Source organism: Leucoraja erinacea, chromosome 11, assembly GCF_028641065.1.
Source record: "Leucoraja erinacea ecotype New England chromosome 11, Leri_hhj_1, whole genome shotgun sequence".
NCBI lineage: Eukaryota > Metazoa > Chordata > Chondrichthyes > Rajiformes > Rajidae > Leucoraja > Leucoraja erinaceus.
In genome coordinates this window covers 13,646,241-13,658,431 of record NC_073387.1, presented here as the reverse complement: position 1 = coordinate 13,658,431, position 12,191 = coordinate 13,646,241, and the positions used below count along the sequence as shown (strand labels likewise).

Here is a 12,191-nt window from a genome sequence, read left to right as displayed (position 1 = left end):
TATGAGTATGTGTATATATTCACATTGAACTTTTATTTCTCACATCTTTATTATATTGTTCACAGTTACTATGTTTACTTATTGTGCTGCTGCAAGTAAGAATTTCATTGTTCTATCTGGAACATATGACAATAAAACACTCTTGACTCTTGATAAAGGGATCTACTTGTATACAGTATACATGATGAAGTCAGATCTATGTCCAACATTTTCTAGACCATGGTGGATAAAACCTGGTTGGAATTATGCATTGCACTGAAGGACCTTAGGTGTGTTGTATTTACAAGTTGTAACCAATTTCACTTTATAAAACTCTATCACTAGCCTAACGTGGCAACATTGTATGCACAAACTGCTGGAGTAACTCAATGGGACAGGCAGCATCTCTGGAGAGAAGGAATGGGTGACGTTTTGGGTCGAGACCCTTCGGAATCTGAAGAAGTGCCTCGACCCGAAAAGTTACCCATTCCTTCTCTCCAGAGATGCTGTCTGAGTTACACATTTTGTGTCTACCTTTGACTTAAACCAGCAACTGCAGTTCTGTCATAAACATTATATGCACTTTCCTGCAGCTCAGCTTTGAAAAAGCTCATTGCTCTAAGGACGCAACACACAAAACCCCCAGAAATTTTGCATGATGGTGCAGCGGTAGAGTTGCTGCCTTATGGCACCAGAGGCACGATTTGGATCCTGACTACGGGTGCTGTCTGTACAGAGTTTGAATGTTCTCCTCGTGCCATGCGTGAGTTTTTCCTGGAAGCTCAGGTTTCCTCCCACACTCCAAAGCCATATAGGTTTGTAGGTTATTTGGCTTGTTAAACATTGTAAATTATCCCTTGTGTGCGTAGGAAGTGTTAATGTGCGGGGATCGCTGGTTGGTGCAGACTCGGTGGGCCAAAGGGCCTGTTTCCGTGCTGTATCTCTAAACTAATCTAAACTAAAAATTAAATAAAGCAGCATGCAGATTACACAGTGTGGATAGAGTGAAGAGCAAGGCAGGTGACAGTGCAAGCTTGGATGACAAGAGAAATTGAGGCTCTGGTCTGGAAAATTGAGGCGTGACATAGGTATAGGCAGGTTCATGGATAGGAAAGGTTTAGAAGGATATAGGTCAAATATGGGCAAGTGGGGCTAATGTAGATGGGGCATCTTGATCAGCATGACCATAACTGAACTGGAAACATCCTGATATTTGGACTGCCTGGTTATTATTCCCTTTGTTGCCTGCGACTTAGCCAATCTTTTGGCCTGGTCAATAAATTGCATTTAATCCACAGTTTCAACATTACCTATCAAGTTTTAACAAAGAATATTTGCAAATGGCTTCTGGAAGTCCATATGTCCATTGACCTTCCCTTGACTGTAATTTTAACCAATGCCATCTCCCCTGACCATGATATGCACTCACCTCACTAACCTTAGATGTTAGTTAAACCACTTGCCCCTCACCTCACTCATCACATATCACAGTTTCACAACAAAACACATAACCAACAGACAATATTTGTTTAAAATAGCCTATCCGAGAAAAATGGTGTGGACGTCCTGACTTGGCACCTTTACTAATCAGAACGTATTAATCTCCACTTTAAAAATACGCAATGACTTGGCCTCCACAGCCGTCTGTGGCAAAGAATTCCACAGATTCACCACCCTCTGGCTAAAGAAATTCCTCCTCAACTCCATTGTGCCTGGACCTGGACTCTCCCACAACTGTAAACATCCTCTCCACATCCATTCTGTCTAGACCTTTCTAGGTTTATCCAAAAAGATCCATTAGTCTTCCTCAAAGATACAGGGGAGGATGGTGAGCCTTTAAGTGAAAATCACGGTGTTGGTCTTTCATTTCAATTAAAAAAATTTGCCCACAATGTTACGAAAAAAAATATTGGAACAATCTTGAAATCTAAATATATATATACATACAACATTAATTATGTAAATTGAAGCAAGGAAATGCTAATGATTAGTTACATTGAAGTTGACACCCATTCTCAAGGTCCATATAACTGCCCAACAAGCCAAGCATTGGTACTTATCTCTTCATTCTCTGAAGTCGAAGAACGATGGCGATTCACTTCAGTGTCATTTTCCTGGTCACTTGCTGGCTCAGCCAGTTAAGAATGGTAAGCATTTGATTCGATTGAGTGTAAGTATTCTATTGGAAAGAAGCAAAAGTGTTTGCAAATTTGTCTCTCAGATTAAGGAGCCATTTGTTGAAAGATAACTTGAGTAAAATGAGAGCTGAGCAATTTACTGTCACAGAAGGATGGCACAATGACACAGCGGTAGAGCAGATGAAGAAACAGCCCTGTAGACACGGGTTTGATCCTGACTATGGGTTTTGTCTGTATGGAATTTGTACGTTCACGCTGTCACACAGCATGGGCTATTTTCCAGGTGCTCTGGTTTTCTCCCACACTCCAAAGATGTGCAGGTTTGCAGGTTAATTGCAGGTCATCGCAGGTTGTTGCAGACTCAGTGGGTCAAAGGGCCTGCTTTCATGCTGTATCTCAAATAAGCCTGTGTAGAAAGGAACTGCAGATGTTGTTTTATACCAAAGATAGGCACAAGGTGCCAGAGTAACTCAACTCAGGTTAGGGAGTATCTCTGGAGAAAACGAACGGGTGATGTTTCGGGCTGGAAGCCTATTGCTTTGCAGAGCTAGAGCTCAGTGGGTGAGTGTTTAAGAGTACAAGGTAGTGTAACTGCCCAATTGTAAAGGAATAAAGCAACATTTATTTGCTTCCTGAAGACACAAAGTCTTTTTGATCCATATATGGAAAGCATCAGGAAATCTTAATGCTGTAGGAAATATCTATATATTACTAAAACTCTCATCTTGACCACTTCCTGTCTGCGTTGTAATTAAATTTGCGCAAAAGCAATCCCCCATAGCGCAACGATTTTTCGCCATCTTACTCACCATTCTCCTCTGCTGCAAGTCAAATGAGTTTTGTTCCGGTTGGTGAAATAGTACAAAAGATATGAAGATTTTGAAGGTTCCCCCCCTCCCCCACACCCCCCTCCCCCCACAGCCCCGCCCCACACATCCCCTTCCCCCCACCCCCCCCCCCCCCTCCCTCACCCCCCTCCCCCCCCCCCCCCGCTCCCCCACCCCCCCTCCCCTACCACCACCCCCCCTCCACCTCTCCCCTCCCCCCCACATTCCCCCTCCGCAGTGGTGGAACATAGCTTTGGGGGAACAGGTGAGTGGTGGAATATTGCATTGGGGAATGGGTTGTTTGGGCGGGGGGGGGGGGGGGGGGGGGGGGGGACCAGGCCTCCCATGTGACTGGGACCCAGCTTCAGAATAATGCAAGAAAGATAGCAAGAGCAATTTGATGATACGTTACTAAGCAGGTAATTAAGTAAGTATGGACATACACTCTGGAGTGTTAAATTGAAACCTTCAACTGGATGAAGGAAATGTAAATTCTCTTTAGTTCAATTAATGATAATCAGATTTTTGTTTAAAGCTTTTATTGCTAATAATGTAACTCCAAGACTACACAGCTGTAGACGTAATGGTAGTAAATGGATGAGCTTTGATAGGAAAATAGGTAACAGGGATGAGGTGGGTTGAAATATCAGTTTCACTACCATATGACTCCATCACACTAATCTCTATCTACTTCAAGGACCCAAGATTTGGTTTAATCCATCAAAGAAGTACCAAAGTAAGGTAATAAAAAAAGGGAGAAAATAAACTAAAGGCAAATTAATCCAGAGTATCAAAGATCAGACAAAGAAATTATGTAAAATGGATGAGCGAGGTCCAAGTGAGGCTCCTAAGAGAATGGGGGAAGGTGAAATTGCTATGTTGAACAAGAAAATGGCAGAGGAGTCATTTTGCATCAGTATTTAGGGTAATGATATACAAACTTCATTTATAATGAAGTGGATAATGAGAAACGGTTGCAGAGTTTGTAATTCTTCAGAAGATCAGCAGTTAATAGTGAAACGGAATGGAAAGTCAATCTATATAACCATATAACATATAACCATATAACCATATAACAATTACAACACGGAAACAGGCCATCTCGGCCCTACAAGTCCGTGCCGAACAACTTTTTTCCCTTAGTCCCACCTGCCTGCACTCATACCATAACCCTCCATTCCATTCTCATCTATATGCCTATCCAATTTATTTTTAAATGATACCAATGAACCTGCCTCCACCACTTCCACTGGAAGCTCATTCCACACCGCTACCATTCTCTGAGTAAAGAAGTTCCCCCTCATGTTACCCCTAAACTTCTGTCCCTTAATTCTGAAGTCATGTCCTCTTGTTTGAAAATGCTGTCAATGCTGTTGGAGTAATAAAGTAAAGAAATCTTACTGCAGCGGTCCAGGATATAAGTGAGACCATACCTGGAGGCACCTATTCATACGAAGCACATTTTCCACCGTTAGATCTGTAGCCTCTATGCCCCAGCAATTCCTGTGCTTATCTGGGCACTTAAATATTGTCAGTAACTCTGTTTCCAATGCTTCCTCCTGCAGGGCATTCCACATACTCACAACCCTTCAGTGGGAAGAGTCCTCTCATCTAATAAGGGAAAAACGTCCCTGCAGTCTACTATATCTATACTTCTCATACTGTTATATATATAACGCAGTCATGTCCCCTCTTAACTTTCTTTTCTTCAGGGAACAAAGTCCTAACCTCTCCAGTCCCTCATAACTAAAGTGCTCTGTCTCAGAACACATCCAGGTGAATCTCCTCTGTCAGCTCTCCGGCACGATCACAGCTTCCTCAAACTCAAGCTCATCTTTCTTCAGGGCATGGTGGCCAACACTGTTCACAGGAACTACTCCAGCTAAGGTCTGACCAATGCCTTATTAATTTGGAGATTAATCTCCCTGCTCTAATGTTCAACCCCCCAATATCTTCTGGAAAAGAGGGAAGATCGGCAAGAATTGTACAAGAATAAAGTATTATACATGAATATTTGTATTGGAAAATACATTTACAATGGTGATCTGTTTTAAATCTTTGATCATCAAGCAAATCATCTGCCTGGAATGTAAAATTACAGAGAAGATCGAACAGTGAAACCACAAGAATAAGATTTGTTTGTTCAATTACAAAAAATTAGAAGTGAAGCATGTGCTGGAGTAACTCAGCATCTCTGGAGAAAAGGAGTAGGTGACGTTTTGGGTCAAGACCCTTTTTCAGACCGAGTCAAGGGAAAGTAAACGGGAGATATAGACGATGATAGAGGTAGAATAAAAGATATGCAAAAAGTAACAAAAAAGAAATGAAGAATGTCAGACTTAGCTCTGCCATTTATAGAATTCACCCATTTTCTCCTCTTAGTCTGAAGCCTCTACTTCTAAAGACTGCGGTAAACCCGAAGACCCGATTCATTTTTCATCCATGATAATCAAACCTGATCTAGTTGTATTACCAGGAAGTGTCACCGTTGAATGGACTGCTGAATTGAGTCGTGAAATCAAGGGACTGTCGGTGAGTGGGTATTCACACCATCCATTCTATATTTTGCAGTTTTGTTTATTGTCACCTGTACCGACGTATAGTGAAAAGCTTTTGTAGCGTGTTATCAAGTCAGCAGATAGACAATACATGATTATGATCGAGCCTTTTACAGTGTATAGATACATGACAGGGGAATAACGGTTAATGCAAGATACAGACAGCAAAGTCCGATCAAGTCCATAGTCCGAGGGTCACCAATGTGGTAGATAGTAGTTCAGCAGTGCTCTCTGGTTGTGGTAGGATTATTCAGTTCCCTGATAACAACTGGGAAGAAACTGTCCCTGAATCTGGAGGTGTTGTGTTTTCACACTTCTTTACCTTTTGCCTGATGGAAGAGGGTAGGAGTGGAAGTGGCCAGGGTGCAACCCATCCTAGATTATGCTGCTGGCCTTGCCGAGACAGTGTGAGGTATAAGTAGCGTCAATAGAAAGGAAGCTGGTTTGTGTGATGGTCTGGGCTGCGTCCACAATTCGCCACAATGTCTTGCGGTCTTGGATGGAGCTGACCCCGAACCAAGCTGTGATGCATCCTGATAAAATGCTTTATATGGTGCATCTGTAGAAGTTGGTGAGAGTTGTAGGGGACATGCCGAAATTCCTAAGCATTTTCAGGAAGTAGAGACGTTGGTGTGCTTTCTTGGTAGTTGCTTCAATATGGGTGGCCCAGGAGAAGTTGTTGGCGATATTGACTCCTTGGAATTTGAAGTTCTCAATTTCGGCACCATCAATGCAAACTGGGGTATCATGTCTTCTAATTTCATATCTGTGTATTTTGTGCTGATTGTCTTATAACTGCTGATGGTTCATAAGTTCCTATTCAATCATTCTTCATATGATCCATTGGAGAGCTGCCTGAATAATTCTCATTTTCAGTCGAAATTTAAATTTGGATTTCTTGCCATGTCATTGTTAGAATGTAATGTACACACAGCTGAACTTCTGTAATTAAGCCATATTAAATAACACCCTCTATTACACGTCTGGAACTAATTGATGCCTAATTCTGCTCCTATCACCTATGAGCCTATGACTATTCAGAAGCATGGCAGAGATGCAGAGGACATTTTGAATAAACAGACTTTGTGAGAAAGAGCCTGGAACTGGGGACTGAATGGCATTGTACCCCCATAGATTATATCACATGTATTAGTATTTGTAATGATATTGAATGTAATTGTTTTGATTTTCTTATTTTGGTAGAACAGGAAGCAACATAATAAGCTGAAAACCCTGATATTGGTTGGGCATGTAGGAAGAGCTCATAAGGCTCATAAGTTAAGGGAGAAAAATGAGGCAGTTCGGCCCATCAAGTCTACTCCGGCATTCAATCATGGTTGATCTAGCTCTCCCTCCTAACCCCATTCTCCTGCCTTCTCCCTATAACCCCTGACACACTTTCTTGTCAATAATCTATCTGTCTTTGCTTTAAAAATATCCATTGATTTGGCCTTCACAGACTGCTGTGGCAAATAGTTCCACAGATTCACCAACCTTTGACTAAAATTACTTCTTATCTCCTTCCTAAAGGAACGTTCTTTAATTCTGAGGCTATGACCTCTAGACCTAGACTCTCCCAGTAGTGGGAACATAGTCTCCACATCCACTCTATCCAAGCATTTCACTATTTCAATGAGGTCCCCGTCAAGCACTGGGCTTAGTGATTTCAGACCATTCTCATCTGAATAACCGTCAACCCTCCTTCATCCGTGCCTTCCAATCAACATGGAGGTGTAGTATTGGTGGCAGTTTGATTGCAATACATTTTCTTCATGTCTCGACTTTTTGTAACACAACCAAGTTTACTGTTATCAAATTTTCCTCCAACGGTACCATCAATTTCTTGTCCCCGATAGTGTTCTGTCTCGTAAGACCCTGAATAATGACATTATAAACAGGGATGACCATTATGATCACTTTCCATGTCATTTAGCAGAGGTAGTAATATAATGTTTTCCCATGGGATAGAGCAGCAATAGCAAAGGAAGTCTGTGTCAGACATGTAAGTGTAACAGATTGTATATAACAAGGGCTAAAATTGGGTGCTGGCCTGCGAGAAGACACTGACTGTTTTGCTTGTCTCTCCAGTGAATCCGAAGGATTTGGTTATTTTATCACCAATGCTTGGAACACGACGCAAAGTTGCGTTGTAATTTCAATCTTTTTCACTTCACAGGAATAACCTTTGCATTTCTACTTTTAATTTTCTTAGGCTAAAGTACAATTCCTAAAAAAAAATGGAAAAACTTGGGATAAAATTGAATGTCCTCCTATTTACAACTGTAACGTGAATTTTTGTGAACTGTTGGGCAAAGAGAAAACTTGCGTTCTCAATCAGGTGAGTTTGATATTTCCTGTTACATGATGAAATTATGTTTGTTTTATGTTGGGGATGGGACATGGACATGATGGATCATTCCTGTCAGTATAGAGCAATCTGTTGTTTTATTCCCTTGATAACCTCAAGAATCAAGAGTCAAGAGTCAAGTGTGTTTTATTGTCAGACATGTTGGGTCTGATCCACCAATGCAAGATTCCACCACTCACCCGTTCCCCCAACGCAATATTGGACCACTCATGCATAGCCCCCAACTGCGCAGGCGCGGTCATTTTTCCTCATCCCCCAGCACTCATTCCTCCTCCACTCCTTCTTCCTCCCTCTTCAATCTCTAGAGAGGGAGGTGGGTAGAGAGGGAGGGGTGGTAGAGAGGGAGGGATTAGAGAGAGTGGGGGAAGGGGTAGAGGAGGGGGTATGGAGGGAGGGGGTAGAGAGGGAGGGGGGAGAGAGGGTAGAGAGGGAAGTGGTAGAGAGGGATGGGGAAGTGGTAGAGAGGGATGGGAAGGGGGTAGAGAGGTAGGGGTGTAGAGAGGGAGGGGGATAGAGAGGGAGGGGGGGTAGAGAGGGAGAGGGGCAGAGAGGAGGGGGTTAGATAGAGGGAGGTAGAGTCGGGGGAGGGGGTAGAGAGGGAGGGGTAGAGATGAAAGGGGTAGAGAGGGAGGGGGGGTAGAGAGGGATGGGGTAGAGAGGGATGAGAGGGAAGGGGGTAGAGAGGGAGGGGGGTAGTAGAGATGAAGGGGGTAGAGGAGGGGGGATGGAGGGGGGGGTAGAGAGGGAGGGGTAGAGATGAAAGGGGTAGAGAGGGGGGGGTAGAGATGAAGGGGGTAGAGAGGGAGGTAGAGGGTAGAGAGGGAGGGGAGAGAGAGATGAAGGGGGTAGAGAGGGAGGGAGGGGGGTAGGGGGGAGATAGGGAGGGGGCAGTGAGGGTGTGGGGGTAGAGAGGGGGGGGCATCTATCTCCCTCCTCCACCCCCCCCCCCACCTATCTCTGCCACCCCACTTCCCACCCCATCTCCTCCTCGCGTCCCTCATCCTCCTACCAGGTCGTAGAGCAGCGCCAGGCCTGTAAGTCGGCCTGGTTCTCGTACTTGGGCCAGCCCTGGCTGTAGACTCCATCTGTCAGCTCGGATCACTGGGACCGGGCTTGGCCCTCACTCCAGCTCCAGCACCAGGCTGGGCTCCAGCCCTGGCCCAGCGGCACCACCTCCCCACCAGGTAATCGGGTGTCGGGCACTGGCAGCCACCGCCACTCCTCATTCACCCAGAGTGCTGGAGTGCCCCTCCCTCCTGTAGTGTCCTGTCCTGCCTTGCGAGTACATAGTGAAGAGAGTCAAGAGTCAAGGGTGTTTTATTGTCATATGTCCCAGTCGGGACAATGAAATTCTTACTTGCTGCAGCACAACAGAATATGTGAATATGTAAACATTGTATATAACGGGAAAAAAGAGAAAAAGTTCAATAAATAACAAATATAGTGCAAATAAAAATAGTAATATAGTCCTTTGCAGTTCAGAGCTCAATGCATATTTGTTGTGTTTAATAGCCTTATGGCTGTGGGGAAGTAGCTGTTCCTGATCCTGGATGTTACAGCTTTCAGGCTCCTGTAACTTCTTCCCGATGGCAATGGTGAAATGAGTATGTGGCCAGGATGGTGTGGGTCTTTGATGATGTTGGCTGCCTTTTTTAGGCAGTGACTTCGATAGATCCCTTAGATGGTGGGGAGGTCAGAGCTGGTGTTGGGGTGGGCAGTGGTCACAAAATGTTGCAGTCTTTTTTTCGCTCCTGGACATTCAAACTGTGCTCCATGGTGTATAGTGTATCAAACATAGAATGGTGACATTTAGGAGCCGGTTAGAACGACACAGGAAATTTGCAGGTAGTACCAACATTTGTGGTACAGGAGACAGTGAAGAAGGGTGTCCAAGCTTACAACAGGTTTTAGATCAGTTGGGAAAGTAGGGCAATGAATCTGAGGAAATGGAATTTAATTCTAACAAGTAGGAAGCATTGGACTTTGGTTGGAACCAGAGCAGGACTCGCTGAGTAAATGGCAGAGGCCTTGAAAGTGTTGCAAAACAGAGATTCTGATTCAGAAAGGATTTACAAGGATGCTGCCAGGACTAGAGGGTGTGAGCTATAGAGAGAGGTTGAGTAGGCTGGGTCTCTATTCCGTGGAGCGCAGGAGGATGAGTGGAGATCTTATATGGATATACAAAATCATGAGAGGAATAGATTGGGTAGTTGCACACAGTCCCTTGCCCAGAGAAGGGGAATCGAGGTCCAGAGGACACAGGTTCAAGGTGAAGGGGAAAAGATTTTTATAGGAATCCGAGGGGTAACCTTTTCACACAAAGGGTGGTGGGTGAATGGAACAAGCTGCCAGAGGAGGTAGTTGAGGTTGGGACTATCCCATCGTTTAAGAAACAGTTAGATAGGTACATGGATAGGACAGGTTTGGAGGGATATGGAACAGGCACAGGCAAGTGTGACTAGTGTAGCTGGGACATTGTTGGCCGGCGTTGGTGAGTTGGGCCGAAGGGTCTGTTTCTACACTCTATGTCTCTCCGACTCTATGACTCTAACAGGTACATAGTTCCCCAGAAGTGTCGTGCCAGGCAGAGAGTGTGATTTTGCAGGCTTGTGGCACACTTGCAGAGTACAGAAGTTGGCATATCATGATGCAGCTGTACAGGAAGTTGGTGAGACAATGTTTGTAGTACTGAATGAGGATCTTAACGCTCGACTTCAGGAACTGTTTCATTTGGATGGAAAGGTGCAAGAGAGATTCACTAGGATGATATCTGGGCGTATGGGCTTGAGTGATAGGGAGAGGCTGGATTAGCTGAAAGTTTTCTTGGGAATGGAGGAGACTGAGGGGTGACCTTAATGAGGTTTCCAGGACCATTAGGGCATGGACTCTGTTTTTTTTTTTAAACTAGAAGGCATAGTCTTAAAGTAAGAGAGGAGAGATTTGAGCATAACCTCAGGGGCAACTTTTCCACTCAGTAGAGTTCATCACTGGAATGAGCTGTCAGAGGAGGTTATAGAGTGGATGCAATTATGACTTTTAAAAGACTTCTGGACAGATATATGGGTCGGAAGGGTTAAGGCGAAGGGTCAAATGCAGGGAATTGTGACCAGCCAACATAACAACTTGATCTACGAGGGATATAGATCATGTGCAGACAGATGGGATTAGTTACCTTCAAGTCTTGCCAAGACCCTGAAAGCAGTGTGTAAATTTAAGCCTTGAATGTTACTACACAAATATATCTTGCCCAAATTTCTCAAATCCTCTACACAACAAAAAACAAGAGAAATGGTATGTTAATGTACAGATAAATATTATTATTGGTGAAACATACCATTTTAGTGTTCGGAGTGTCAAAACGTTGGTATTCTACAAATTGTGTAAGATCATGAATGATGGCAAAGATATATTAGGGAATGAATTATGGTTTATTACATGTTGAAATGTATGTTCTTCTGCGTGACTAAGTAAAAGATGAATTAATTTTTAAACTGCAGTTTTGCATTTCAGGGACCTTTAATTCGGACACCGCAAACATATAGCTACACAGAATCTATACCAAGTGGTAAATACCATGGCCAATTTATTTTCATGAGCGGTGGAAAACGTATTGGATGTTTAGATGTCAAATATGAGATCAAAGCCGAGTAAAGTGCACAAGAGATGTCAACAGCACACACGTAGAAGACAAGACACGTTGTCTTCTGTTACAAGCAAAGAATTTTGACATGTTCACTTTAGCATTGAATTCTTTCGTCGCTGCAACTTTATTGAAATTTACTGATTATTTCACTATTCTCTGCTTCCAGAAATGCTTTAATTTACATTTTAATGGCTTTATGTTTCATGTTGAAAGCCACAAATTAAATTTACATAATTCTCGCTATTAATACAGCCAAAATCTTGTTACAGCAGAACAATTTAAACCATAATCTGTCACCCATACAAGTAACCCTATATTATGACCACTAAGATAACAGAAATTCACCCAATGTGAATTCTTGAAACAAAATAAAAAAATCTGTGACTGAATAAATTAATGTTACTGAATGAATGTGGATAGAAACCGCTATGTAGCCTGAAATAAATCAACACAAAATGCAATAATGAACAACCAACTGTGTATTTGTATTTTTTCCATGGAGATAATTTGTGTTTTTTCTTACGCTGTTGGTTAATTTTGCTGTCCAACAGGTTTTATAGGTGTTTTCATTATTATTTACCCTGATACAAGGTTAGCATATTTACGCAGAAGTTGTAAGCCTATGTAAAGCATGTAAAAGAAATTCACAGCAGTGGACTATCGCGTTATTCAGTTCAA

At 43.1% G+C, this 12,191-nt stretch overlaps 1 protein-coding gene across 1 annotated transcript in view; it reads left to right on the top strand.

Moving 5' to 3' along the window:
* The window catches only part of LOC129701472 (uncharacterized), a 29,068-nt gene extending 17,206 nt beyond the window's left edge, over nucleotides 1-11,862 (top strand). Inside the window, exons 3-5 of the mRNA XM_055642668.1 lie at nucleotides 5,327-5,476; nucleotides 7,715-7,840; nucleotides 11,381-11,862. Coding sequence (XP_055498643.1) covers nucleotides 5,327-5,476; nucleotides 7,715-7,840; nucleotides 11,381-11,521 — 417 coding nt within the window. The 3' untranslated portion in view covers nucleotides 11,522-11,862. The remainder of the gene's footprint in view (nucleotides 1-5,326; nucleotides 5,477-7,714; nucleotides 7,841-11,380) is intronic.
* Nucleotides 11,863-12,191: the final 329 nt, after the last annotated feature.